General features: G+C 49.7%; 13 protein-coding genes across 13 annotated transcripts; 8 read left to right on the top strand and 5 right to left on the bottom strand.

Moving 5' to 3' along the window:
• Window positions 1–8: 8 nt before the first annotated feature.
• N7520_011218 (MKT1 family protein) lies at window positions 9–2,657 on the top strand (the record flags this gene model as incomplete). Its single annotated transcript, XM_057145151.1, has 7 exons — window positions 9–15; window positions 74–663; window positions 731–1,660; window positions 1,710–1,956; window positions 2,021–2,252; window positions 2,320–2,512; window positions 2,568–2,657. 7 exons carry the CDS (start codon window positions 9–11, stop codon window positions 2,655–2,657), a joined length of 2,289 nt encoding a protein of 762 aa, XP_056990905.1.
• Window positions 2,658–3,291: 634 nt separating this feature from the next.
• N7520_011217 (protein disulfide isomerase family protein) lies at window positions 3,292–4,466 on the top strand (the record flags this gene model as incomplete). The annotated part of the gene is made up of 2 exons (XM_057145150.1): window positions 3,292–3,814; window positions 3,889–4,466. The coding sequence occupies 2 exons, from the start codon at window positions 3,292–3,294 to the stop codon at window positions 4,464–4,466; spliced, it is 1,101 nt and encodes a 366-aa protein (XP_056990904.1).
• Window positions 4,467–4,875: 409 nt separating this feature from the next.
• On the bottom strand, window positions 4,876–5,236 carry N7520_011216 (heat shock factor-binding 1 family protein; the record flags this gene model as incomplete). The annotated part of the gene is made up of 3 exons (XM_057145149.1): window positions 4,876–4,964; window positions 5,016–5,115; window positions 5,177–5,236. The coding sequence occupies 3 exons, from the start codon at window positions 5,234–5,236 to the stop codon at window positions 4,876–4,878; spliced, it is 249 nt and encodes an 82-aa protein (XP_056990903.1).
• Window positions 5,237–5,498: 262 nt separating this feature from the next.
• N7520_011215 (EBP2 family rRNA-processing protein) lies at window positions 5,499–6,660 on the top strand (the record flags this gene model as incomplete). Its single annotated transcript, XM_057145148.1, has 2 exons — window positions 5,499–6,309; window positions 6,380–6,660. Coding segments are annotated over 2 exons (1,092 nt in total), but the record flags the coding sequence as incomplete, so codon positions are not given.
• Window positions 6,661–7,165: 505 nt separating this feature from the next.
• N7520_011214 (pseudouridine synthase PUS4) lies at window positions 7,166–8,453 on the top strand (the record flags this gene model as incomplete). The annotated part of the gene is made up of 2 exons (XM_057145147.1): window positions 7,166–7,199; window positions 7,252–8,453. 2 exons carry the CDS (start codon window positions 7,166–7,168, stop codon window positions 8,451–8,453), a joined length of 1,236 nt encoding a protein of 411 aa, XP_056990901.1.
• A 408-nt stretch (window positions 8,454–8,861) lies between these two features.
• On the top strand, window positions 8,862–9,758 carry N7520_011213 (uncharacterized protein; the record flags this gene model as incomplete). Its single annotated transcript, XM_057145146.1, has 1 exon — window positions 8,862–9,758. One exon carries the CDS (start codon window positions 8,862–8,864, stop codon window positions 9,756–9,758), a length of 897 nt encoding a protein of 298 aa, XP_056990900.1.
• Window positions 9,759–9,850: 92 nt separating this feature from the next.
• On the top strand, window positions 9,851–10,169 carry N7520_011212 (LysM peptidoglycan-binding domain-containing protein; the record flags this gene model as incomplete). The annotated part of the gene is made up of 3 exons (XM_057145145.1): window positions 9,851–9,866; window positions 9,929–10,098; window positions 10,140–10,169. The coding sequence occupies 3 exons, from the start codon at window positions 9,851–9,853 to the stop codon at window positions 10,167–10,169; spliced, it is 216 nt and encodes a 71-aa protein (XP_056990899.1).
• Window positions 10,170–10,480: 311 nt separating this feature from the next.
• Window positions 10,481–12,385, bottom strand: N7520_011211 (uncharacterized protein; the record flags this gene model as incomplete). The annotated part of the gene is made up of 4 exons (XM_057145144.1): window positions 10,481–11,587; window positions 11,646–11,804; window positions 11,853–12,109; window positions 12,184–12,385. 4 exons carry the CDS (start codon window positions 12,383–12,385, stop codon window positions 10,481–10,483), a joined length of 1,725 nt encoding a protein of 574 aa, XP_056990898.1.
• Window positions 12,386–12,699: 314 nt separating this feature from the next.
• On the bottom strand, window positions 12,700–13,227 carry N7520_011210 (uncharacterized protein; the record flags this gene model as incomplete). The annotated part of the gene is made up of 2 exons (XM_057145143.1): window positions 12,700–12,952; window positions 13,040–13,227. The coding sequence occupies 2 exons, from the start codon at window positions 13,225–13,227 to the stop codon at window positions 12,700–12,702; spliced, it is 441 nt and encodes a 146-aa protein (XP_056990897.1).
• A 1,141-nt stretch (window positions 13,228–14,368) lies between these two features.
• N7520_011209 (uncharacterized protein) lies at window positions 14,369–18,056 on the bottom strand (the record flags this gene model as incomplete). The annotated part of the gene is made up of 4 exons (XM_057145142.1): window positions 14,369–14,403; window positions 14,459–17,587; window positions 17,653–17,840; window positions 17,983–18,056. The coding sequence occupies 4 exons, from the start codon at window positions 18,054–18,056 to the stop codon at window positions 14,369–14,371; spliced, it is 3,426 nt and encodes a 1,141-aa protein (XP_056990896.1).
• A 762-nt stretch (window positions 18,057–18,818) lies between these two features.
• On the top strand, window positions 18,819–22,896 carry N7520_011208 (Oxo-4-hydroxy-4-carboxy-5-ureidoimidazoline decarboxylase; the record flags this gene model as incomplete). The annotated part of the gene is made up of 6 exons (XM_057145141.1): window positions 18,819–19,213; window positions 19,264–19,363; window positions 19,978–20,169; window positions 20,245–20,396; window positions 20,554–21,094; window positions 21,142–22,896. 6 exons carry the CDS (start codon window positions 18,819–18,821, stop codon window positions 22,894–22,896), a joined length of 3,135 nt encoding a protein of 1,044 aa, XP_056990895.1.
• Window positions 22,897–24,210: 1,314 nt separating this feature from the next.
• Window positions 24,211–24,895, top strand: N7520_011207 (SRP9/SRP21 family protein; the record flags this gene model as incomplete). The annotated part of the gene is made up of 2 exons (XM_057145140.1): window positions 24,211–24,282; window positions 24,485–24,895. 2 exons carry the CDS (start codon window positions 24,211–24,213, stop codon window positions 24,893–24,895), a joined length of 483 nt encoding a protein of 160 aa, XP_056990894.1.
• Window positions 24,896–25,364: 469 nt separating this feature from the next.
• On the bottom strand, window positions 25,365–26,796 carry N7520_011206 (ribonucleotide-diphosphate reductase subunit RNR2; the record flags this gene model as incomplete). The annotated part of the gene is made up of 4 exons (XM_057145139.1): window positions 25,365–25,966; window positions 26,022–26,355; window positions 26,422–26,691; window positions 26,767–26,796. The coding sequence occupies 4 exons, from the start codon at window positions 26,794–26,796 to the stop codon at window positions 25,365–25,367; spliced, it is 1,236 nt and encodes a 411-aa protein (XP_056990893.1).
• Between the last annotated feature and the right edge of the window lie 1,131 nt (window positions 26,797–27,927).

Genomic DNA, 27,927 nt, shown 5'->3' with positions numbered 1-27,927 from the left:
TCGCAACCATGCCTGGTAATGTTCATGTCTCCCCCTTGTCGAGCTGATCAACCTAACCGCGACTTCTCTCTAGTCCGTCCCTTCGATGACTGGGCTGTGGGCCGTACCCAGTCCCTCCCACTCTCCGCCCTGAAAGATTCCGTCATCGGTATAGATGCCTCGCACTACATTCAACAGCACCTGGTAAACCAGTCGACCCGCGAAGCCCTTTTAGGTGCCTTAGGTGGCTTTCCATTTGCTCTAAAGAGCAACATCGAGAAGGAACTGCAGGCCCTCAAGAACCTTGGCATCGGCTGCGTCTTCGTTTTTAACGGACTCGAATTTGGCAAAAGAGATCATCGTCTCTCGGCATCGCCATCATCAGTGCGCTCTTTCGAGCAAGCTTGGGAGCTCTATGACCAGCAGCAAGCCGACCAGGTAGTCGACGCCTTCAGCAGTGCCGGTAGGACCACTTTTTCTCTTGACTTCTTACCACAATGGTCGAAAACGCCGCCTCTTTACGATCCGTGGACATGGGCGAACGACCCAAATTCCCCAATTTTGACTGACGAATATACACACCCAGGGACACCACCACCGGAAACCCTCTTCAAATTCCTGAGACGTATCTTGAACCAGAATGGCATCTCTTCCATCGTGGCGCCTTACAGCGCGGTCGCACAGGTAAGTCCCCTAGGGGAGCGCGACATCCCCTCACCGATACGGTGGATGGACATTAACATATAAATAGCTCGCGTACCTCTATCATGGCCCCAACCCCGTCGTGGATTCCATATATGCACCATCCGAAGCCTTCCTGTTCGATATCGATAAGCTGATCACTCGCATTGAAGCTGAGGCTGGCCAATTCAACTGGCTCACAAAGCAAACCTGCCAAGAGGAACTTGGACGTTTGTCAAACGAACAATTCCTCGAATTCCTTCTGCTTCTGGGTTCATCTTTCCTGCATCCATGTCCTCTTTTCGAGAACCCCGCATTCCCCGGGAAGCTTCCCAACATTCGCGATGCCCTGCCAATGTTCAATTCTGCCGGGCGAACTGCTTTGGGCATGTGCGCTCAATACGAGGAAGATCGCCGCATGGTCGAGTTTCAATATGTAGACCGTTACAAGCGGGCATATATGAGCGTGAAGCACCACGTCTATATGAATGTTGACGGACAGGTTGTTCCTTTGGAGCCCGAGACTACCTCTTCGGATCTGCATGAGATCATCGGCCAGCGCCTTCCGGAAGAGCTCTACTTTTACTTATCCAAGGGCCTCCTTGGCCCAGATGTACCAAACTACTTGACCTTGGGGGAGGTGCGGCTTTCCCTCCCGCTAGGTGCCGAGGACACCGAGATCTTCCGCCAGCTTGTAGGCGACACTCTCACTCCGATCCGGACACAGTCCATCTGCCTATTGGCAAACTCGCTTCACCGATTCTACCAAACTAAAGTGATTGACATCATCCCATGGTTTGATGAGAGCTCAAAGCGCAAGATCAGCTTGAAGGGAATTCCCTCCGTGAAGGAGACCATTCAGTCGTGGAAAATATCCTCTAGTCAGTTCCCAGAGAGTGTTAAGAAGTTGCAAGCGCCGCTTGGCTCTTTCAAATTTGCCGTGCAGAGCCTGAATACCGCAGACTTTGTGCCCAAGTCATTTGCTACCAAAGAAACCCCAGTATGTATCAGGAAACGCAAGTCAGATTACATGTCTAATAATTTTACAGGTTTTATCATCACAAGAGGACATCCGAGCTAATGTTATGTGGCGATTCCTGCAACTGCGCGGTTATGTCGATGATAAGCATAAGCTCACGGCTTGGGGCAAATGCCTGGAACAAGCGCTGTCAAACGTCGACCCTGCGGATAATTTAGAGGATGCGATATTCACTGCCATCGAGATGCTTCGCTTTGACCTTCTGAATACCAAGGATTGGTTCTCGCATGTATCCGGTGGCCCCATGAGAGGATCTGGTATGTTGTTTACGCTGCCGCAAACCCCTTCTGCGCTATGACTAACCACACTTCGTTTCTTTAGAGGACGATAAGACTTTCAACATGCTCGTGTCCCGTGTTGCATGTATTGCTAAGTTACAGCATAAGAGTATTGGTTACTCCGGTCCGTTGAGCCGACAGCTTCTTTGCTATCGCTCTTTGATCTCCGAGGTGCGCCATGCGCTGAGGAACCTAATTGAAGTGGTCTTGACCGGTCTTTTCCTCGGCGGAGACGCCGACAGAGACCGCAAAGATTGGACCGAAATGGCGATGAAGTATGTGGTTTATTCCTTGCTAAGAACCGTTTATTTTTCTCTTCAAAAACTCTAATGTCTTTTTTAGATTGCCATTTATTGATGATAATGACTGCGGACTCGGAATCGCCGTTCGCACCTACCTGGATGATCTCCCCTTGCAGGCAGATCCCACCTCACCCGAGGCTCGGGCAGAGGTGAAGTCAAAGGGCAAGGAATGGTTCCAACACAGTGAGAGCTTCACAGGAAACCTAGATCAAGCTTTCAAGCTATGGGACGCGGTAAGAACTACATACCTCCCATGTAACCATTGCTCAGAACTAATGCCCTACATAGGTCTACAAGGGTACTCAGACAGCAGGCAATGAGCTCAAAGACACGAAGTTGTGGGACAATGCGAACAAGTGGCTGTCGGACCGACGGTAATAAGGTAGATGCGGCATGTTCTTTTCAACTTATTATTATCCAGGGGGTTTCGGGGCCTATATGATATGTAAGCGGACCGCATCCCGAGTTTACGCCTCTCGCTGTTCCACTTGCTTGGGCCTTGCTAGGATGTGTTGGCAAATTCTCTACTGTATTACTAGCTAGTAATTCGAACCTTGGAAAAAATAAAGTCAAAAATCCCTTCGAAAAGCCCTCAATAGTAGCTAGATATCTCTCCAGATTTGTGTCTGAAGTATCTGCATGTGGGTAAGTGCATGTCTGATGTATAGATAGACCCTGTTTTTTGACATGTCCGGAATACAGAAAATCTACAGAGAAGTACGTGGAACCTGGATTCATGCAGAATGAATTTTCTCATGAAGATCAAATCATTTAGTGTAAGATGATTCATCAATCATGAAAAAAAAAATTTGACACAGGGTAACCACGGAGAAATTGGAACTATATTCCTTTGTGGTAGATCAGCGGGAACCAAGTGGCCTCTTCGTTGTTTTGTCATCAACGCCCCATTTCCGAGCTTAGGTACTCTTCTCTTTCCCCTCCTCCGAGGCAACTTCTGTAATTGATTTGCAACATTTAAAATCATAAAACCTCAATTCAAAAATACCCCAAAATGGCCCGTTTGAGCCTCCTGCTCCTGGGCACCCTCTCGGTGCTCGGCAGCTTCGCCAACGCCAGCTCCGCCGTCAAGGACCTGGTCCCCAACAATTTTGACGAAGTCGTCCTGAAGTCCGGAAAGCCCGCTCTGGTTGAATTCTTCGCTCCCTGGTGCGGCCACTGCAAGACTCTTGCCCCCGTGTACGAGGAGCTCGGTGCTGCTTTCGCTTTCGCTGAGGACAAGGTTACTGTCGCCAAGGTCGATGCTGATGAGAACCGCGAGCTCGGAAAGCGTTTCGGTGTTCAGGGTTTCCCTACCTTGAAGTGGTTCGATGGAAAGAGCGACAAGCCTGAGGAGTACAAGGGTGGCCGTGATCTCGAGAGCTTGTCTAAGTGGATTACCGATAAGACAGGCATCAAGCCCCGTGGTGCGCAGAAGGAGGCTAGCAAGATTGAGATGCTCAATGATGCTACCTTCAAGACTGTTGTTGGTAGCGAGAAGAGCGTTCTGGTTGCCTTTACTGCGCCGTGGTGTGGCCGTAAGTAGCAAGCTCTTTTCTTCCTATTTCTCGTTGGCCCTTTTCCCCTTTACTGACTATTCGCTTTCCTTTAGACTGCAAGAGCCTTGCTCCTACCTGGGAGACCCTCGCCAACGACTTCGCCCTCGAGTCCAATGTTGTGATCGCCAAGGTTGACGCTGAAGCTGAGAACTCTCGTGCCTTGACCAAGGAGCAGGGCGTTACCGGCTACCCTACCATCAAGTTCTTCCCCGCTGGCTCATCTGAGGCCGAGGCTTACTCCGGTGCCCGCACTGAGGAAGCTTTCGTTGACTTCCTGAACACCAAGACTGGTACCAACCGTGCCGTCGGTGGCGCTTTGAACACCAAGGCTGGCACCATCGCCGCTCTGGACAAGCTGGTCAGCGAGTACGTGCCCACCGCCAAGTTCGAGAAGCTGTCCGGTGAGCTTAAGAAGGCCGCCAAGGGTCTGCAGGACAAGTACGCCGAGTACTACATCAAGGTGGCGGACAAGCTGAGCCAGAACCAGGAGTACGCTAGCAAGGAGCTGGCTCGTCTGCTCAAGGTCCTGAGCAAGGGTGGTTCCGCGCCCGAGAAGCTAGATGACATTGTCTCGCGCAGCAACATCCTGCGTCGCTTCGCTGGCGAGGACGAGAAGAAGGATGAGCTGTAAACGATTGTCATCTTTTCTGTCATTGTTTTGATAGGTGCTGGAAAGCTACAGTATATGGAATTGTAGTAACCTGTTGACCAGCAATAAATATAGTCTGGAGATATACTTCTGGAACCTCATGGCATCCCGTTGTGTTGTACGAACTGAGAAATCAATATGATGTCCGGGCGTTATGCCCTACTAAATACAAGTACAATTGACTAGAGTAATCCAGCAACTGTATCTACTGATCAAAAATTTCCGATTTTGTGTCATGTGAACGTAGGGTATCATAATTGTATATCAAGAAACAGAATTGTAGAACAGGAAAGTGCGCGCCGTCTCAAATGCAGCAGTTGATCCCTCTAAGAATCTTTCAACTATAGACTGTGAGCTCGAGCAGGCTATTACCCTGCCAGTGAGTCATCTCTCACTTTGCAGTTGTCGCTGAGGCCGTGTCGTTCCCCGCTGCAGACAGAGAAGCCTCCAAGTCATCTAAGCGGCGGGTCATGTCGTCCACTAGAAACGGTAAGTAAATGAGCACCAATCGGCAAATGATCCAAAACATACACTTGCCAAACATCTCCTTGGAGACATTATCAAACTTGCTCTGAAGTTGGTCGAGGAGCTCGTCGACAGCCGCAGTGAGTTGGCCCTGGGCATCGGAGTTCTAGACTTCGGTTAGCGGAGGGGAGCTTTTTGATACTGCAAGGGTATGGTGAGCGCCATACAGGCTGTGAGAGAAAAGACTCCTCTGAAGGGAGATTTGTCGGAGTAGATTCTTTAGGCATGATGTATGGAATATCCTCAGAAACGACAGAGGTTGGCAGGTCCAACTTGGAAGTGTACGGAGTCAACTGTATGGGATTCAGTTGATAAGCCCGGATCATCATATATTCCGCACACCGACCCACGCTAACCCCAAAGAGTGCTTATCGTTCACGCTAAGCCATATCGGGCTTGGCTCCAGTTCAAAAAAATCAAGAGCATTCATCCTCTGTCTCTTTACAACCAGTCAATTTCCAACCCCCCAATTCCCTACAACCACACACAATGGTTAAACGAAGCAAGCTGCTTCAGGCTCTTGATGCCCACAAGGGTCGCGACTATGAGGCCGAGAAGCAGAAGAAGATGATCAAGGCCGCTGAGAAGCGTAAAGGCGTGAAGAAAACCGACAGCCCGGCCAAGGCCAAGGAGACAAAGCAAGAGAAGGAGGAAGTTGCCGTGAGCTCCGAAGCCGAGGAGGACGAGGAGGACGAGGAGGAGCAGAAGGAGTCTGAGGCCGAGGCTGAGGAGTCCGACGTAGAAAATGCCGAAGAAGAGGACGACGACGAGGAAGAAGAGGAGGAGGAGGAGGAGGATATCCCGCTATCAGACCTTGAAGACGACGAACGTGAAGATGTTGTCACCCACCAACGCCTGACTATCAACAACTCCGCCGCTATCAACAACTCCCTCAAGCGCATCTCCTTCATCACATCGCAGACCCCATTCTCCGAGCACAACTCCCTCGTGTCGAAAGAGCCGATCGAGGTCGAAGACCCCAATGACGACCTGAACCGTGAACTGGCTTTCTACAAGGTCTGCCAAGCCGCCGCGACCGAGGCCCGTGGTCTGCTGAAGAAGGAGGGTGTTGCCTTCACCCGTCCCGGTGACTACTTCGCAGAGATGGTCAAGAACGACGAGCACATGGACAGAATCAAGAAGAAGCTGTACGATGAGGCAGCTGGCAAGAAGGCCGCTGCCGAGGCGCGCCGCCAGCGTGACCTGAAGAAGTTCGGCAAGCAGGTGCAGGTCGCCAAGTTGCAGCAGCGAGCTAAGGAGAAGCGGGATACTCTCGAGAAGATCAACACCCTAAAGAAGAGTACGTCTTACTGTGCTCTAGCAGAGCTAACTGAGAATTTTTTGTGATATATGCTAACAATCCCTCACAGAGCGCAAGGCTGATACTTCTGCTCCTACCGACGATGCTAAGGATCTCTTCGATGTGGCCATTGAGGACGCTGGCCCACCTGACCGCAAGCGTAGCCGTGGTGAGGGTGGTCCCAACAACAAGCGCCAGAAGAGAGATTCGAAGTTCGGCTTCGGTGGCAAGAAGCGTCATTCGAAGAGCGGCGATGCCGCTTCCAGTGGTGACATGCGCAGCTTCTCTGCCAAGAAGATGAAGGCTGGTGGTGCTAAGCGACCTGGCAAGAGCAAGCGGGCCCAAGGTCGTATGTAAGGTGTTGAATGACTTGTGAGGAATTCAGGTTATGTGACGGGAGATGTGTGAAGGCGCATGCGGCGCCAAAAAAATCTCATAGTGGAAGACTTCCACTGTTGCTTTCTGTAATAACTATAGTTACCCTGCATCTATGATTGAATTATTTCTTACATTAAAATTTCTGGTAATCTAGTAATTGCTGTGCTTCTCTGCCCATATCTTCCAATGAGTCAGGTACCTGAAACGACGCCATTATGTACCTAATTACGAGGATATGTGACCAAACAAGTACTTTGAGCGGTAATGATTATGCTAGAGTTATATTCATACAAGTAACATGTGCATGTACAGAAATATGCGTTACTTGAATACCAGCTGAAATTGTAACTTCGTTATCGGTAGAATTCCTTATCGTTATCGATAAACTAAAGCTATTATCATTGACTTTTCACTTGAACGTTTCTCCTGCGCTGACCAAATGCCCTTACCATTTCGCTCCCAACTATTCCGCACCACAATGTCAGGTGAAAAGATCCTCGAAGGCTGTTTCGGTAAGACCAAGTCCCAATAAATTCCATCCCAACAAACTAACACAATCACCAGCCATCCACAAGCCCCAAGGCGTCACATCTGCAGATGTCCTCCGCAAATGCCAAGAGCACTTCAATCCCTCCAAAACATTCGCCCCCTGGCTCGAACACGAGCGCGAGCGCCGTGAACGCGAAAACCAATTCCAGCAGAAGCGCCGCCGGCAAAAGAAAATCGAGGTCAAGATCGGACATGGCGGAACACTCGATCCGCTCGCGACAGGAATTCTCATTGCCGGTGTTGGAAAGGGTACCAAATCCCTGAGCAGCTTCCTGGCATGCACTAAGTCCTATGAGACTGTTGTGCTGTTCGGTGCCGAGACAGATACCTATGATCGCATGGGTAGGATTGTTCGCCGAGCTCCGTATGAGCATATCACGCGGGAGAAGGTTGAGGAGGCGCTGAAGCAGTTCCGGGGACCTATTATGCAGAAGCCGCCTATTTTCTCGGCGTTGAGAATTAATGGAAAGAGGCTTTATGAGTATGCGCGGGAGGGGACGCTTCCGCCTGTGGAGATTAAGTCTAGACCTGTTGAGGCTGTGGAGTTGGAGATTGTGGAGTGGTATGAGCCTGGTACGCATCAGTTTGAGTGGCCAAAGGAGAAGATGCAGGGTGCGGAGAAGAGGGTTGCGGAACAGTTGCTTGATCAGCAGGCTGGAGTGACTGCTCCCCAGACGGACGCGGAGGCTGTACCTGCTAAGCGCAGTGCTGCGGATAGTCCCGAAGAGCAAGATGCTGACAAGAAGCAGAAGGTTGATGATAGTGGTGAGGCTCAGACGGTTGTGCCTGGGTCTGAGTCTGCGCCTGCGCCTGCTTCGGAAACCGCTACTGCAGATGCATCAGCTGAGACTGAGACTGAGACTGCGAAGAAAGATGATTTGGACTCAGACTCTGAAGCTGAGGCTGCAGATGGCTCGAAGAAGCAGCGGCCTCAACCTCCTGCAGTTAAGATCCGAATGACTGTTACTTCTGGTTTCTATGTCCGGTCTTTGGCTCATGACCTGGGCAATGCTGTTGGCAGCTGTGCACTCATGAGTGAGCTCATACGGTCCCGCCAGGGTGATTTTGAGCTTAGCCCTGAGAAGGTTCTGCAGTACGAAGATCTAGAAAAGGGCGAGGATGTCTGGGGCCCTAAGGTGGAGGGATTCCTCAGTGCGTGGGAGGACAAGATGGCTGCACAGGCAGCAGAAGCGACCAAAACCGATGCCGAAAAATAGTTCAATGTACATCAATTTTTGTATCTAAATATTACATAGACTCGGAGTCATAAATATTGAAGAGTTTCGAATTCGTCTTCCAAATCTTCCAAGGAGGCGAATGATGAGGGTGTAGAGATGGAAATCGGAGCATGATGACACTACTAGTAGTAAGTAGAGGTCGAGGCCAAGAAGCAATGGTATATTGATTTCGCTAGTCAAGTCCCTTTACAAGTTCTATTTCCACCTGAAGCAAATTGGTCCGGAGGTACGAAGTACTTCATAGATAGTTTACGTCGGCATAGTTAAATATGCACTAGAACGGATTGAGACTAGTCAGGGGCCGACGCCTGGATACATATACTGTACGGAGTAACCCATGTCAAGATCTCAACAACGCAAAATTGGTCACCCAGGAACTGATACGCAATGATGAGGGCATTCAGTTTCAGGCGTACACCTGCCTGTCCACTTGCTGTTAATCGGATTATTCCTGTGCACCCCAGCCCATTCACTACTTCATTCCAAAGCAGGTCGGGAAACCTTAAACCTTGTTTGCCTTCCGCACCACGAGGCTTCCAGACTTTACCTGCTCTCAAAGATAAATGGATCTCATCGGAAATTATTGTCCACGAGTGCAAACATCGCAAAATAGAAAAATGGGGCTGGGTTTTTTACCGCACCACGTATAAGGATGATGAAGCCTGGGACAACTTCAAGCAAAGACTCAACTTTTCAGTGCGCTCAATCATCAGCTCTGACCCCCGTTCAGAAGTCAATGAAGCTATGTTCGATAAACTTCAATTTGTCTTTGTCGAAGATAAAGCAAAGTTCGATGGAGCTTCCAAGGAGGAGCTACGTTCCCACTTCCAAGAATGGGTGACTAAGACCTTCTCCTCGGAGAATCCATGCGCTGAGAAGACGCTCATTTATGACGATGAGCCTGTTCCAAGATATCGATTCTTCTTCGAACTTGACGAGGATGCATTGCGTAGCTGTGGCGCCACAAGTTTGGGTCATGCCAACTTTGTCGATGGCTTCTGGGGGTCGTCAGGTCAACCCGGCTCTAGGAATATGAACTCTGCCTCAGAGGAGGATTCCAAACAGCTGCAGGATCAGAGGGAGGCCGTTGAAGGCTCTTCAGATGCTGGCTGGATGAGAATGAACTTGGCGTTCTTAATGGACCCCCATTTCTACGCAGGCATGAGTGGATCGACGGAGGGTTTATGGCGTTTCTTTTACGAGCGTCCACCTGCCTTAGTCCCGAATACCAAGCTTAGTCGTCTGATACAATTTCAGAACATGGCTCGAAGGACTCCTGCCTGAAAGGTGCACTAATTGGGCCCTATGCCCTGAAAGGAGGACACTGACATATTTAAACAATCAGGTTATCCGGCACCCCTCGAAATGAACGCCATATGGAGCCCTTAAGCTGTACTTCGTTAGGCTCATTTTTGTTTTGAGGTCTTTCCCCCGCTTCTCTAAGATTTAAGTAGCTAGTCAGTTCCTTCGTGGCTGCTCGGCTCACCATAGATTCAATTATGGCGAGTTCTATACCATTGTGGACGATGATTCATTCGCGAGCATCGAGAGCTTGTATGGTGTTACATTTGCTGAGCTGTACGAATGGAATCCGGCTATTGGGTCGGATTGTAAGAGTTTGTGGGTAGGGTATGCTGTGTGTGGGTGTTTCTTCATAGTATACAGATGTATATGAGCTTCAATGTGGGACATTAGTAGGTTGTTTAGATTTCCGTGTATTCGACTTGAAACAATTGTATTATTTTTCATCTCCGCACATGTATAACGGCCTCTCACAACCATTTCAAATTTTGATGACCGATTTCAGCCAGTAAATACGACGTGATTGTGATTAGTAATTCAGTATCACCTAAATCTACATAACCTAAGTAAGATAATCAGAGTAAGTGCTCCGTACCTCTTAAGAAAATTTATTTAGAACTCTTCCGCGGAGTAATTGGGATAGTCATATAACCTTAGTCAGAAGAGTGTAATACTATACATTCAGTGGTGTCCTCAGCAAAAAATTAGACCTGGGACTCAGAGTAAACTTCCGGGAATGCTTCACGCATTTGTTGGTAATGCTGACTGATTAGGTACTTCATGAGATTGCTGACGGGTAGAGCGGTATGCATGCGTTGCTCAGTTTCAACTAGCTCGACTCGCATCTGGGTTTCCCAGTCATGCTCACCAGCGTGATCTTCAATCTCCTTCTGGCGTTCCGTTCCTTTGGTGGTGATCACCTTGGGACATCCTGGCATGCGGCATGACCATGTCTCAGGCTCGGGTTGAGGGATAGGCTCTTCATGCTCAGAATAGCCATTCAGGTCAGGAAGTGGTGGGATGCCTCCAAGATCTGATCTTTGTATGCTCATAGTGGACGCAAGGGTAGTGGTAGTGGGGGTTTGGGCAGCATCCTGAAGCATGGTTTTCAGGAGAGATGCTGCAGCGCCAGACTTGGCTAGGAAGGATCTGGTTCGGGGCTTCGCCGATGCCAGTGGAGTTCGAATCAGCTCATGGCCACGGGTCTTGCTAGGTGTTTCCACGTCGGACATGGCATCTAGGTCATCATCGTCGTTATCTTCGTTGTCAGACCTCGTAGTCTGCTGGTTTGTAATCACATTTCGATTCCGTTTGCCCATAACTTTGGCGGAAACGGCGGCACTCCTAGGACGGAGCACGGACTTTTGTGTTCGAGTGAGGCCTTCATCGTCGCTGGAATCTTCGAGGGGTTGTAGGGGTGTAAGAAGGCCAGGAGGTAGGGGTTCGGATTCCGAGGCGGCATGAGTAAGTTCTCGGTGGATAACATAGCGAGACCATCTAACCTCAGATGTCTCATCTTCACCCAACTTCTCAAGCACGGCGCCTGCTCTGGCGGCGATAATTTTGTGAGCATTCTCTTTGCTGAATGAGTATCGTTCGGACAATCGCTCCGACAACAGGTCCAGATTCAATCGGCGTTTCGCCAGATGACCTTCCTCCTTGAGATCCAGAATCAATTGGTAGATAGAATTAGTTTGTGAGTTGACGATTGCGGCTGGGTAGTGCCGAGGAGTGGCGGCCTCGGGCTCGTCCTGCTCCTCGCCGTTATCGGATTGGGGTGATATCCGTTGCATGATCTCTTTATATTCATCCTAGCATAACGAGTCAGTAAAGGAGAACGTCCAAAGTAGCAATCAACCAACCGCTTACATTAAATTGTCGGCGAAGATGGATGAAAACATTGGTCTTGTTCCAGCCCTTATCCTCGTCGTCCTCGATCATGCAACGTAGCAAGAAAGGCCCATGCTTCGTAAAAACTTCAGCTGAATGCTCCCTGGTTTCGCAATCGCCATGTGTGTGGTAGACGTACTAAATGGGGTTAGATGGGCAGACCAAGGACAATAGGGAATTACCAACTTGTTCACACAGGTTCTTGAATGAGGGATTCAACTGCTTCTTTCCATGTTGGTGCCTGTCCATCAGGAAGTAATACATGTCCACAGCCTGGACCATGCGATTGAAGGTGGGCAGGTAGCCTTTTGCGGGGGAGATTCGGTACCAGCCCGCCTTGCCAGCAACCCAGAGCTCGACGCTACGATCTTCCGTCTGACCGTAAGCATAGTGGGTGACATCGTCGATGACGATTCGTTTGGAGAGGGTATCACGGTCGAGGACTGAACAGCGATGGGAATGTAAGCAACCAACCGGAAGCATCTTTAGTCGGAACAAGAGTAAGTTTAGCACGTACCTAAATGTTCTTGATTTGGTTTCAGATCTAATTGACCAATAACTTGCACAGGATTGTTCTCAGTGGCTTCAAGTAAATTGGCATAGAGCATCTTCCCTGTTCGCAAGACCTTGACCTCGGACAAGCCGAACTCCCACCAATCGTTCTCATCTGAGATGGAGGGATCGATGGGAGGGAGGACTATTTCTTCGCGGGCGGTCATGGTTGTGATTTCGGCATGTTGGATGAAGACGAGAAGGTGTAGGGAGGAGAGAGGGTAGATGAGACCCGCTCGAAGCCATGAGAAGGCAGGAATGGCCTGAGATCTCGCGAGATGTCAACAAGTGTGGTGACCGGGGGATCGACCAGCTGAGTCGGGTGCCTGAGGCTCCAGGCTCCGCGTCAATTAACAGCCCAATAAAGTGCACCTACTAGGTTTATTATAGAGACCACAGTCACCTTTGTAAGCTTCAAGTTGATTCCTTATTTTGAATTGGAGAGAAATTATGTTTACCATATGTACATACTTTTACACCCTCAGAGTCCAATACTCAACTCTCCCTGGTAATGACACCGCTCTTTAATCCCCTCCTCCAAACCCTTCAAGCAAGTCCAAATGGAACTGTTGGCGCCTGAATCAATCACCTGGTATACAGTTTGTCCTGCATTCACCTGCTTCAAATCCAGCACGAAGTTCTCAATTTGCAATCCATACCGAATTCCGAATCCGAAGTTATTGTGGACGCATTTATTGAATTCTATGTCGGGTTGCACTTCGCTGCTTGGGTTCCTATATATATATAGATGCGATAATGAATTAGATTCTGTGAATTCTCTACCGTTTTCCCTCTCTTATAGAAACAGCTGCACTACTTACCAAAAAAGATAGCACAGATCCCCCAAATTGTTGTTTGTATCCTGCACTGTGAACTCAATGACTCCAAGACTATTGTTTGAATAGAGGCTCGTAGAGAGCAGCTGAATATCAAATGATGTGACACGCTTCAAGAGATTTGCAAGGCTAGAACCCATGATTGCCAGGAGAAGAAAGTTTGCGAGATACATTTTGAATAGGAGGAAAGAGTGATAGAAGCCACGGTATATGATATCGGAGCAGAAAGAAGGATTAATGAGGTAGAGAAGTCGTCACTGCTCGTCAAATTCTTATAGTTCCTGGGTATAGTAAACCTAAAAATTGGAGTAGATAGACCATGGGACACAAGCTGAACGATGCAGAGTACTGTTCAATATTGAATCCCCCAGCTACGCAGTATTAGAAGTTATAAATACACACACTCCATGAAAGTACTTCACATGAGATGGAAAGGTCGCTCGCACTATTAATTCTTTAGAATATTGATCTAACTCGTTTCTCTACACCAGAGACTCATAGAGATATCTGACTAACCGATGATCCACGGGCGTATTTCAGCCTTCTACTACTCATGCTTTTTCTTGGCCCTTGGTTGGCTAGTTCTTGTCAATTGTACATACTGAAGTAGTTAGTTGCACATGTTGAGCCCCTACTAGAGCACCTATCTGCAAGTAAATATCTACTCTGTAGGTACCTAGAGTCTGGAGTGCTTTACATGGCAGATTGCAGTTGCAGCTACTTACCTTACACAAGTTGCCTAATGTTTGCCTACATATTCGGCCAGTATATACAGCGGCACATCAGACGGCCCAAATGTTCCAGCCGCAACCTTAGAAACAGTAAGAAACCCACCGATGGCCGTATGTCCATGAAAACAAACAAATAATATGCAAAGCAGAGAGGTGTATGCGGTGCAGAAGGATAGGAATCAGAACTAGAAAAAACTCCTAGGCTTCACAGGAAGCCGATGCTAGATAAAGCGCAAGGGCTGCTGTACATGGAGAAGTTGACAGAGAAATGAGCTTTTTGACTCGAAGGGGTATACCACGAAACATGCCACATATATCACGCACACAAATAGAAAGAGGAAAGAAGAAGAGATAAGGAGAGATGACACGGGGGAAAGTGAGGTAAGACAGTTGGATGAATGAAGTTCAAGGCACAAGGCCCAAACCGTGTGAAGATGAGAGAAATAAAAGAGAGGAGGTGTATCCAGAGTAAGACAAGACAGGTGCGATGATTGCAGGCTGTTAAATGGTGAAAAATTCAAGAGAAAAGAAAGGGGTGCAGGGACTATCAGTGGAGGAATCCGGTCCTCCAGAGGATGGAAATCTATGATTGGTTGGCGGTGTGAGCGTCAATAAGACCTGCGTCAAAAGTTAGTATTCATAACATCGAAGGGTATGCTTAGATAGGACTGACTTTGTAGGGCGGAGGTCTGTCCCTGTCGAGATTCGCAAGCACACTGAAGAGTGCTGCCATCCAAAAAGTTTAGTAGGATGCTATTGGGCAGTTCTTGCATGTCCTCATCGGGGAGGCAGGGTCTTTGGAACTCGGTGAGGTGGTAGCGCTTGATCATATTGCGAGCAGTCGCGTCGGTGGTGCCAGGCGTGAGCACAACATATCCATTCTCATCAATGCGCATGTGTCGACGTTTCCAGAGAAGAGTATCAGGGAACTGTACATTGACCTCGCCAATCTCGATGGGTTTCGACAGGTTATGATGCGAGGATGCCGGGGATATGGCTGATTCGCCAGCAGTGATGGAGGCGAGGTCTTCCTCCCGAACAGGTGAGCTCAGAGCTCCAATGATGCTGCGACGAGAAGTGGACGTGATCGATGACATGCGACGCATCAGGCGTGAGGCACGAGACAATTTCTTGTCCTCAGTGGTCGGAGAGGACGACTGCAGATTTTCGTCAGTCTTTGCGCGTGAAGACAACGACAGCCGACTGGCAGGGCGAGAAATGGGGGTCTGTCGGTTAGAACCAGTGGATGACATAGACATGCTGCGATCCTCCATATGGCTGGCAGGTTCCACCGGTGGGGGTGGGGTCAAGCTTTGAGGCGCAGAATGCTCTTGTTCCACGCTCAGCGGGGTGGGTTGGAGGTTGAGGACATCGGACTCGAAACGATCTGAGCCCGAGGGGGCTGGTGAGTCATTTGAATCGCGCACAATAGGGGCTGTCACGGAGATCGAGTTCTGGCGGCGTGACATGCTAGTGGTAGGGCGCGAGTCGTGTAGGTTGACGCTTGGCGCACGAGAGAAATCAGGTAGGGTAATATCGCCAGAATAGGAGACCGAAGCACGCTTGCGGAGATTCTCAAAGGAAGAAGAGGCGGATGGTCCAGGTCCGTTTAAAGTTGGGTTAGGAGTGCCCTCTCGGCTCGAGAACTTTTCCAAGGCTTTAATGCGGCTGGAGATGCCTGATGAAACATTCACTTTCTTCGCCATGAGCACCGGGGTCACAGGACGATTGTCGAGGTATGAGGTCGACGTAGACCGGCCGCCAACGGTGAGGGTTTGGGACGCGGAAGGAGATGGAAAGCCATGGGGGCTCGAAACGGCGCGGGATGGGCTTCTCCAGTGTTGACCACCATTAGGCGAGCTAACGGCAACAGGTCGGGCCTCCTGCACTGTGGCAGATCGCAATTCCTCCATGAAAGAATCGTCCGAAAGCAGGCAGTCTTCATCCGAGTATTCAAGAGTTGGAACCTGGATTGGTTCTAGGTGGATCTTTCGTCGCTGGTCTAGGGGGATTTGTTTTGTTTTTTGGGTGCTTGGATCATCGAGGGCATGCTCATTCAGTGGAACGGGGTCAATTGACACGGTGACAGGTGCGACCGTGGTGGCTTCGACTTCAGGACTAGGTGGGGTACCCGTTGGCGACTTAGCGGAAATATCGGCCGACTCAGGGGTTTCTTCGGGGGTTGGCTCCACCACGGAAATCTCCAGCTGCTCACTCACAGAAGCAGGGGTCTCTGGCGGGGGTGAAGGAGAATCTTTGGGTTCTGGCAATTGTTCTGGAACTTCTGGAACCTCAGTGGAAACCGGGACAAGGGGCGCTCCGACAATCACGCTAGGGGACACTAGTTCCTCCTTAGTCTCAGTTTGGACAGAAATTGCGGAGTCGCCGAGCTCGGCGCGTGTTTCATCTTCAGGGACAGTCTGAGGCGTCTCTGACTTTATGACTTCTGAGAGATCCCCAAGTTCAGTAGAGAATGTGGTGTCACCACCAGGGCCCGAAGTATGCGAGGATGGTCTGTCTTCGGAATCTGACACAGCAATGTCAGCCATTGGCTCTGGTTCGGAAGTCTCGCTCGGAATCAGGATTGGGGATTCTTCATTCTTCATTGGAATCTCATGACGTAGTTCGGGTGCAGGTGATTCAAAAGTTCGAAGAGGGAGATCCGAAGATTGCTCGCGTGCTATCTGGTCCAGCTCTGGCCCTGGCTCAAACTTCTCTGGTCCAGCCGATGTCGGATTGAGATTCTCCTTGTTTTCCTCCAGGTTTGTGGTCTCGGCTTGCGCCTTTGGCTCGTCGACTTCGGCAATGCTTGACTTCCTCTTGGTGTCTTCCGCTCGTTTGGCCATGGCTTTTCGTCGTTGCTGTAGCGCCTTCATCAGTCGTTCCTTTTCGGGGGTTAATCCGGAAGAGGTAGACAGTGCACCCAAGGATTTGGCACCCGGGGACAGTTGGGGTCTCGAAATGGGAATACTCGGAGGAGGGACGAGGAGTGGGGGGATCGGCGGTGCACGGCTGTTAGGTCTGGTCGCAAAAGAACTGCCTTGGGATCGGGGGCGAGGAGGCTCCACAACGTTTTGTTTTCGCACCGAGGATGAACGCATATTAGAGGGGAGGGACGCAACGGGCCGTTGCTCAGCATTCTTGGAGCTTCCGGACGTGCGGGGACGTCCACTTTGGTCTAAGGAAGGTCGGGGGCCCAGTTTGACCTTTGGCGTTGAAGAGTATGTGGATGCGCGTTCCAATTCTCGTAGTGAAGGACGTGTCGATTGCGTGGACAGCCGTGCTTCGTCTGATGGCCGGGGAAACTCGTCGAGGATATTTCTGTATTTGGAGCGCCCCGAGCTAGAAGCCGGGGATTGAGGGGTAGGAGACATGGATTCTGAGTTCGTTTCACTAGGAGTTCCGCGAGAAGGTGGGGGTCGGGAGCTTGCTCGCGAAGGAGGTGGATGGAGATCAGGTGAGGACTGTTCGATCTCGGGGGAAGAAGCGACTGGTGGCACGACAGTTGCCTCTGACTTCAGGCTGCCTGACCTTTGCCTCACTTCACTGGGGGGTTCTTGGGGTTCTTGCGGCGGTTGCTTTTCCTCCTTTGTACCACTCTCCTCCGCATCTTCCGTTATTTCCATCAACCGACGTCTCCGCAGCGAGCTCGACGAGGAGGTTATTGATCCCGAGGCAGTATGAAGGAGACATGCGGATGAGAGGGCACTCTCATTGAGATCGGAGGCTTGAGTCAAGACGAGCACTGTGTCGTTCGGGGTGAACTTTTCAAGAACAGACGAAAACTGAACGTTGCTTCGCGCTGAAGGAACAAACGACCCGATTAGTACTTTTTGCGACGGAAGACAGATAAGTCGTTTGACATACCTAAAATGAGCCGGGACAGCCCTTCGGGCATGTACCGGAGAATGACCTTCCTTCGCCGGTACTGCAGGAAGCCATAGAGCGGCGACGTCTCCTCATAGTTGTCGATAGCGTTGCGCACCTCGGGCACCCCACCGGTGCCTCGCTCGAGCAAAGCCACCTCATCTCTGGCAATGTAGTATAGAAGAAACCTATCGATAACAAGAGTTAGAAGTGTTGATTTGCAGCCACATTTGGGGCGATTGGGTGTAAAACGGGGGTTGGGAAAAAGGCGACATGGGCGGATCGGGGGATCGAAGATCTGGAGAAGCATTCCGCAGGGACCAAACTCACCATCCACCTGCATCAGCCAGAGCACATTGGTAGGCTTCGACGACAGCGGCAGTGTCTAGCCCATTGAGAGACATGGTGCGAACGACATGGGGACAAGTGAGCACCGATCAAGTCAAAAGGGGGAGAGGTCTAGTGAAGGAAAAAGGAGGGGACGGAAACCCGAGAGCCTAACAAGCTAGGATCTGGACCGAAAGACTAGGGATCAACGGATTCAGATCTTAAGATCGAGCTCAATTCAAGAGAAATGGAGTCCAGTATCGGAAGTTAGAGGACTCGGGACTCATAAGTCTTGAAACGATTGCAAAAAACAATCTGATAGGCCTGTTCAGAGGCACGGAGCAGTTGTTTCTTGTTGAAGCTTCTTTGGCTCAGGGGGGGTTAATCTGTTACCATTCGTCCAATGACTCCACTTGCGGCTATCCCAATTTAATGTGAACAATCTGAAACGCTCGTTCGGAATGCTTGCTTTTTATAGTTAGGTTATTCCAAGGTTGTAGAGGGAGACATTCCCTATACATCAAGGGTTTGGACTAAGAACGGTGAAGAATGCATAGAAACTAGGAGAAAACCGAAAAAGATGCATATGAATCTGATCTCGGATATTCCGGGAAATGGGAGTTCATCTCGAGTTCCATCCCCGGCCAGATCGGGATTCTGAACATTCACATGTTTGAAATCTGATAAACGCGAGTTGATATAACTATCTTTGTTGTATACTTGACTGTTGGCGCATTTCTCCGCCCGAACACTCACAACTCGGCGAGTCCCGACAAGCGGGAACCTACTTAATACCACAGTTCCCCCCCGAAAAGATAACATACATTATAACCTTCAATATGGATCTTCCTGCTGTCTCCGCTATTCCCTCCCTTCCTCAAGAGACTCAGTTACGCGTGCTGGACACGCTCTTCGAGCCATCTCCAGAACTTCACCAACTGATGATCCCAGTCCTTGCCAATCAAACCTTTTCATCCTATGGCACTCTAATTGAAGCCGTGGGTGGTCGCATGTCCGCCCTCTCTGCCGTCAACTCCCCCACTGACCGGAATGTCTTGTTCGGCATCCTTGGCTCTCACCCTCGCCTCGGTCGGGCCCCCGCCAACCCGGAACATCTGAGCGAGCTGAGTAAGAAAGAGCAGGAGCAATTGAACACTGGCGCTGAAGAGCAAGGCGAGAAACTCCGGCAATTAAATGCAGAATATGAGGAGCGATTCCCCGGATTACGATTTGTGTAAAGCGCATTGACCGCCTGTCATTGACCAAAGGCTGATCGTTTCATAGTTCTTTTGTCAACGGCCGCAGCAGAGACGTTATTATGGTCGAGATGCGCCAGCGTATTGATCGGGGCAACCAAGACAAGGAGATTGAGGAAACGATTCAGGTGAGCTCAATGTCTGACTTTCTTTGATCGCAAAATTAATGTGCATTGAAGGCCATGTGTGATATTGCAAAGGATCGCGCCCGCAAACTACAAGCTCGGATTTAAATACCAGGAATTCAGGGTTATGTACCACGATATATACGATATAGAGACTTTTGACAGTCTTGGCATAGAAATCTAGACAATGATAAGCTCCAAGAGGCGAAAAGGGTCCAGTTCTGGGTGCTCCACTTCCACTTTTGATGTCATCAATTCACTCTCCGGCCGTTGCCGCTGTGTTGCCGCTTATCCTATCAGTCTTTTATCTTGATCCTTTTTTTATACTTTTGAATTAATGTGATTTGATCTTCCTCTTTCTCCTACCTGCTTCATATATTTACCTCCCATGCGCTCAACGCGTGCCCCATCATGGTGGAGAGCAGCGCGGACCAGAAATTGCCACGAGCGTCAATCCCCGCGATAGCCGGAGATAAATCACTACCACACAGGGCTTCGACATTTCCCGGTATGTAGACATTGGAATCTGGGCTGGTTCTTAATGCGATTCGTCTCGTGTTTATGCGACAAGCCTACGGGATACACGACCCCTATATCTCTCAAAGGAACCAAAGTAGAACCCGCTGACAGCAGGCTTGAAAGGTTCGGTTACCTCGGACATCGCGTCGGGATCAAGCCACAGTCAACAGGATGGCCAGCGGAATACTCATCGTTCGGTGACCATTGGTGGTCCGTTGGTCAGAAACTCCACTGCGCACACGTTGCATGAGACCTGGACCGAATCCAGCGCCATCGACCCTTTATCACAGGTCAGCTTTGAATTCTGGCGCATGTTATGCGCTGGACTGGATCGCAATAACTTGCTGACCCTCCAAATCGCATAGCATATCATCCAGCGCACCAATACGCAAAAGTCCATTCCCTTGAAGTTACTGGGTCGGGCATCGTACGAGGCCGATGCCGGGGGTTCGGAGCACAACTTGTCAGACCAAAGCGCGGCTCGGGGGGATACGTCAAACTTAAAACTGCCTAAGAAGTAAGTTGTCAGCCCGTGACGTTTGTGCCTTGTGCTCCCCCTACATTTGCTTTGCTTTCCAAGAAAGAAAGTACATGCTCGAGCCTCGGATTCCGGGATCTCCGGCCCCCAACCATACTGAACAGGGCTGACGGAATTTTGCTTCATCTTTGCTCAGGAAAGGTGTCTCTTTTCTAAGCCGAATTATCGGTAACAAGAAGAAGGAGACGTTATCTGAAGCGGAAGATGATGCCTCAGAAGCAGAGGCCGGCCGCATGTCCATCGACACTTCGCATCCAATGGGGTTCATCCCTCGACACCCAGCCCCGTCACGATATATGAAGGTCCGGACTCATTACAAAAAAGATAAGACGTTTAATCGTTTGTTTATAGCGCAAGAACTGCAGGGCGCGCCTGTGCAGCAGCCTGCTGCAGGAAGACGGGGATCTACGTCAACAAACGCCAATGACGATACCGGACGAGCGATTTGGGCTCTGAGTTTCTCTAAAGATGGCAAATATCTAGCTGTGGCGGGACAGGATCGAAAGGTTCGAGTATGGGCTGTCATCACTACACCGGAGGAGCGAGAGGAGGCTTCACAAGACGGCGATACTGCAGAGGGGGAACAGCTGAAGTTCAAGGCACCGGTGTTTTCACCCAAGCCCGTAAACGTCTACGAGGGCCACACTGGGAGCGTTTTAGATCTAAGCTGGAGCAAAGTATGAAGACTCATTGTCATTGAAGACCAGTCAGCTAACTGGAGTAGAACAATTTCCTACTATCCTCGTCTATGGACAAAACCGTCCGCCTATGGCATGCGAGTCGAACTGAATGCCTATGTTGCTTTCAACACAGTGACTTTGTCACCTCTATCCAATTTCATCCCATGGATGACCGCTTCTTTTTGGCCGGCTCGTTGGACTGTAAGCTACGACTTTGGAGCATTCCAGACAAGAGCGTGGCTTTTATGACGACTGTACCGGATATGATTACCGCGGTGGCGTTCACACCGGATGGCCGACACTCAATGGCAGGATGTCTAAATGGTCTCCTCAATATCTATGACACCGAGGGTCTCAAGGTATCGGGTCAGATCCATGTTAGATCGGCGCGTGGAAAAAACTCAAAAGGCAATAAGATCACCGGAATTGATACTATGACGGTCCCCGAAAATGATCCAGATGGAGACGTCAAAGTATTGGTCACTAGCAACGACTCGCGGATTCGGCTCTATGATTTCCGAGAGCGATCCCTCGAGGCCAAGTTTCGAGGTAACGAAAACACCTGCAGTCAGATCCGGGCATCGTTTACCGATGACGGTAAGCATGTCATATGTGGAAGTGAGGACCGCAAAGCCTACGTATGGCCAATTGGGGCCGTTGAACGGGATTCCGACAAGCGAGCCGTAGAGGTGTTAGAAACGCAACCCGCTATCGTCACGGTGGCTGTGACGGCACCTATCAAAACCAAGCAGGTCCTTGGATTATCCGAAGACCCGATCTACGATATCTGCAACCCTCCACCCGTCGCTCTCATGAGCCCCGATGAATTTACAGGAATCTCGAAGCAAACAAGCTCCGACACCAAGACCGAGAACAAGCACACACACAAGCGATCCGCATCAGCACCGCGTTTATCCATTGTAAAGAAAATGGCGCACGAATCTCCTTCGTACCTGGCTCGATCCAAGCACCCAGACGGAAGCATCATAGTTCTCGCCGACTACTCGGGAAAAATCAAGGTCCTTCGACAAGACTGTGCCTACCAGAAACGTCGTTATGAGAACTGGGATCATTCAGCCATCTCCCGGCGCATTCTACGGCGCTCAAACTCCACACACCGCAGCATTAACTCCGCAATTAGCAAAGACTCTGCACACAAGACCCCATCCGAGAGAATCGTCTCCTGGCGCAATTCCGTCATCCGCAATGGCCGCGCCAGCACCGAAGGATCCCGCCCCGGTCTCCGCACCCGCAGTCCATCTCCACAACCCCGACCAGGTGTCATGCGGCTTTCATCATCCCGGCTGTCAAGCCTAGGTCCAAATGAATCCCCTTCAGTATTCGCAACTTCCTCGCCCACCTCACCTCGTCAATCCCGTCTAGATCATAGCCAAATGGTCCAAGACGCCAACGAACAAAACGGCCATACACAAGAGTCGCGCAAACTACCCGTTTCATCTGCCGATATGGTTGCGAGCGGTAGAAGCAAGGAGAATCCTCTCTGGTTACAAGGCGATCACAGTTATGCATACTGGAGCAACATCACGCACGATGCGATGGCTGCTAAAGCCCGCCAGGCGAAAGATTTCCTCAGTCCCAATCGCGTTCCCTCGGGAGGTGAGCGAAAACTGAGCATAGCTGGAAGTGTGCTCAGCAGTGAATATGCATCCTCCACGGGCGAAGGCGATGAGGATATTCTGAAATGCGATTATTGCCGTGGCACCAACTTCCGTGGGGTCAAGGATCGGGGTGGGAAACAGAAGTTGATCTGCGTTCAATGCAATCGGTCTGTTTCTTGAATCAATTTTGATTCTGATTTTGATTTTTCGCTTTCAAGATGTTGGCGCATGTATATCGCGTTTTTGTTTTTTTTTGGTACATTTTGGTTTCGGTTTTGGCTGGAGTTGAGCGGAGACAGGCATTGGAGCTGAATCTTGACTAGACATGTATCATATGTGTATGTGCTATATTTTGGATGTGGTATATTGTAAAATTAGGAATAATCTTGGAAATATAATGTGTGAATACATATAAAGCAAGTTATGATCCTGCTGGACGAGCCTACCAACGGTCTCGATATTCCCACCATCGACTCTCTGGCTGATGCCATCAACGCCTACCAGGGTGGTGTCGTCGTCGTGTCTCACGATTTCCGTCTCCTTGACAAGTGAATGCACCTATACACAACATAGGGCTTCCAAGGCATCAGAGGGCATCGAATTCCTCTAAAAACACGTGAACTTCAATAAGGTTTTGAATATAAATTTTAGTGCTATTGAGGTCTTTATCTTTATAGCTTTCTATGGTGCTACTACACAATGACTTTGGTTCCTTCAATATCCTGGTAGATGAAAAGTCTTGTAATCTGGTCGGCGTGATCGATGGGCCGAAGCTGAGATTGCTCCATTCGGCATCAACCTCTACGCTCATGATCGGTTGATAAGTAAGATCCACTTGAGAAATGGCTAGTCCCGGTATGATGATTATGGCCGTTTGGATGGGATGTTTTGGAGCACGTTCAGACAAGAAACCGGAGTCAACGATAAAACGATCAAAACCATCAAAGCTGCAAGGATTGCCGGGGTACTGTTGTATATTGGCTTTACAAGTCGTCTTCCTAATGAGCCAAAGCCAGTCCCGATCTCTGATGATTATGAAACTGGAGCATATGGGATGCGTGATTTGGACGGGCTTTTGATTAACCCAGCTACGAGGTTCACAGAATTAGTCTGAAGAGGGAACTAAATTAATACTTATATGAATGAGCCTACCATATAGTCAGTCACTCGCTTTGGCAATTCTCGTAAAATACTAAGTTCGTGGTTTAATGAATTTCATGGTCAGGAGTCAGGACTCAGTAGACCGATGCCAAGACATTGAAAAAGTCCGGCAACACTGATAACTGATCCCAAACCCCGGACTTCCTTCAGCCAACTTCTCCTAGAGACATTTCCCCGGCGAAACCCACATCCTATCGCCAGGTTATTCCAATTAAGTTTTAATAACCACACAGAACTACCAATTGTCCAACCCCCCCCCGCGCATCCCTCTCGCACTCAACGCACTAGACACCTCTCCACAAAAGCGAGACCGGCTCTCGACCACACCCAACCATGCCTTACCTCCCCACCACCCAGGCATTCCTGGAGCAGTCAGCTCAGCTCCTAGAAGCATACCCAGAAACAGTAAGATCCACACGCCCCAGACCTAGCAATCCCACCTATCTCCCCACCACTCAATTGAATATCTGTCTCCGCACCACCCACCACCCCCATTCCGATATACCTAATCCAACCACCCCCAAACCCACCCCACACAAAGAGGAACATGAACATCGTAACCTACAAGCACCTGGAAGCTCACAAAAACGCAAACTAACAACCCCAGACCCGCATCACAACAAAATACAGCTTCCCCACCGAACGCCGTGCCCAGAAACACAAGCGCGAAAAGTCCCTCGCAAAGAAACAATCAGAGCCAGCTTCCGAATCCGCATCTACACAACCAGCTGATCCATCTACCTCTACATCAACCGCCCCCGTTGCATGCCTTACTCTCAAAACCTTCAACCCCGCCACAGGCGTCTGTCTGAAGTACCGTACGAACAAGCTGCAGGAAGTTAGCCGGTTGATGACCGGGTTGGGAAAGTTGGCTGGGGGAGCGGATGTGGCTAGTCTGGGATTATCGGGGCCTGGAGCTGATGTTGAGATGGTTGATGCGCCTGTTGTTATTGAGGAGGTTGTGCAGGCTGGAAAGGGTGGGAAAGGGAAGAAGAAGGGTGGGAAGGGGAAGCGATAGAGAGTGAATATGTATTAGCATAAGTGGAATATTGTTGTCGTGTTGAGCGGCTTGATCTTTATTATAGAAAATAATGACTTACGTGGTTCGTTATGAGATTCAGGTGTATCTTGTTCCGTAGAGTTAAGTTGAATGCATAGTAGGACGCAAGAGATCGGGTGAAGGGATAGAAGAGGTTTATGCATAAGACTTATTTGGAATACGTTATATGAAATTTTGAAGATTGTACACAGTAAAGTGATTGAACATCTAGATACAAATACCCTCCGATCCAATATTAAACAAACAAGGAAAGTCTGAGACAGACCAAGAGAAAGTAAATTAAACGCCATGCCCATGCGTAACCATCAAGAAAAGATTCCATCAAACAAAAACAAGCAAACGTGATATCATGTGGAAAAGCGGAGAGGGAGACCCACAACGCAGGGTATAAAACAAAAAGGGGAGGGACACAAGACAGGTGACGAGTCTAGAAGTCCTCATCGAAGTTCAGGCCGTGGCTGGCAGGCTTGTCATCACCCTCGGCAGGCTTCTGGGCGCTGGCCATGACACCGGCCTTCTGGTAGTCACCAACACGCTTCTCGAAGAAGTTGGTCTTTCCAGCCAGGGAGATGGACTCCATGAAGTCGAAGGGGTTGGTAGAGTTGTAGTACTTCTTGTTGCCAAGAGCAACCAGAAGACGATCAGCAACGAACTCGATGTACTGGCACATGAGCTTGGCGTTCATGCCAAGCAGGGCACAGGGCAGGGAATCAGACAGGAACTCCTGCTCAATACCGACAGCCTCAACAATGATCTTCTCAACCATCTCCTGGCTGGGGCGGTTGTTAAGGTGGGAGAACAACAAGCAAGCAAAGTCAGTGTGCAGACCCTCGTCACGGGAGATCAGCTCGTTGGAGAAAGTCAGACCAGGCATGAGGCCACGCTTCTTCAACCAGAAGATGGAAGCGAAAGAGCCAGAGAAGAAGATACCCTCAACGGCAGCGAAGGCAACCAAACGCTGAGCGAAGGTGGACTCATCATCCTGGATCCATTGCATAGCCCACTTGGCCTTCTTGGCAATGCAGGGAACTAAGACCAGAAAGTTAGTGAATGCAACATGAAAATGACACGGGGTAGGACATACTGGTGTCAATAGCGTCGAAAAGGTAGGTGCGCTGCTTGGGCTCCTTGATGTAGGTATCAATGAGCAAAGAGTAGGTCTCGGAGTGAATGTTCTCCATCATGATCTGGAAACCGTAGAAGCAGCGAGCCTCGGGAACCTGGACCTCTCCACTGAAACGCTCAACCAGATTCTCGTTGACAATACCATCGGAAGCAGCGAAAAAAGCAAGCACGTGGGAGATGAAGTAACGCTCATCATCGTTCAGGCGGTTGTGCCAGTCGTGCAGATCCTTGGAGAGATCGATCTCCTCAGCGGTCCAGAAAGAAGCCTCGGCCTTCTTGTACATCTGCCAGATCTATGGATCGAAATATCGTAAGTCTTGTGTTCTTCCAAAGTGGCATGCAGATTCTTTGCTCCACACCACTTTACGCGTGAACGCGTCGGCGACGTGACTGACCTCGTGGTACTTGATAGGGAAAAGGACGAAACGGTGGGGGTTCTCCTGCAGGAGGGGCTCACTGGCCTCAAGAGCCTTGATACCAGCCGCAGTCTTGGGGGCCTCAACAACGGCCTTCTCTGTGGGTGCGTCGACAGCCTTGAAGGAGGGGACATTCTCCTTGCCGACGGACTGGAAGTCGAGCTTCTTGACGGGGGAGTCGCTCATCTTGAGGTTCTCGAGGGAGGAAGCAGCCTAAGGAAACATAAATTAGCTTTGATCGAGGTCGCGACGCGTGTGGCGCGAGCGGCGAGTCGTGACATCACGTACCTGCTTCGACGGGGTGAGCTGGGCAGCCATTGAGAATGTGTCTAAGGACAAGTGATCACGAAGAAAGATGAATTGCAAGGTAGACAATCAAGGAAAGGTGGAAAGTCAGGAGCTTGGAATGAGGGAAAAGTGGAAGACAGGAAGGGGGAAAGAATCAATTAAGTAGTTTGGCGGGCGTGAATCTTTTAGCGCGTTCGAATCTTGTCACGTCGCACGTGACTACGTGTGCCTTATGTCAGCCACGCAAGGCGCGTCCAAAAGGGAAAAAAACAAAGGTCATTAATGTTCATGCCACCTTCGTTCCATCAACTTCCGACGCTAGGGGAGTCGATCCATGGCCGTGCCTGTGGTATCCCCCTCAACCATTAATGAGGTTAATTGAAGACTTCCAATTGCTTACACAGTATATCGACCCTTGAACTTAAGTACTCTTGTGATCATTTCCCTTCAATATCTATATCTACTACATTCATAGAGCACCTGAATTTGTTATTGTTTTTTTTGGTTTTATTCGTATTAAGCCCGAGCGTCAAAAACACAATGTCGACCCGGTTTTCACGCGTCGTGTTTCCCAAAATTTCAGCTCCAACCGTAAGACTCCACAGCTGATCCACCAGTCAGAAGAGGGATCACGATCAGATAAGTCAACCCTTTCACGCGCCAGGAACGCGACAAGCACCACAATTCGGATTTACGGATTATTGATAATCTAGACCACAGAGTTAGTCAACTATTAGAAATGGCAAGTATGACGCTTCCGTCGCGTCAGGCTCAGCTGTTGACATCCCCACAGACTTATAATTTATCCACTAGAGCCCCAGCCCCAGCCCCATTGCCCTGGAAGAAGCACTAGACGTCCACTCGGACGTATCATTTAGGGGTATATTTTGCGTCCAAATTAGAATTGAAGTGCATTTGATATACAAAATCCCTACGATACAGCTGCCAGTTCTCAAACTATACGTGGAATGCGAGAAATTCAACCCCATAAAGAAGGTTCTAAGGTTGTGGTTCAAGCAGATGCTGCACGACCGAGAATGTGCCGATCGGCTCGCGTGCTGGATCTCGCGTCGGAAACAAGGTTTTCCTGTTTCAGGGCTGAGCATGTCGCAAATGCTATATCCGGTAGTGGGATCCTTTGTATCCACTTACTAGGTTTGC

The sequence above is a fragment of the Penicillium odoratum genome (genome assembly GCF_028828045.1).
Source record: "Penicillium odoratum strain IBT 22623 chromosome Unknown utg000008l_segment0_segment0, whole genome shotgun sequence".
Lineage (NCBI taxonomy): Eukaryota > Fungi > Ascomycota > Eurotiomycetes > Eurotiales > Aspergillaceae > Penicillium > Penicillium odoratum.
The sequence above is the reverse complement of the archived record's forward strand: the minus strand, read 5'-3'. Positions and strand labels throughout refer to the sequence as shown.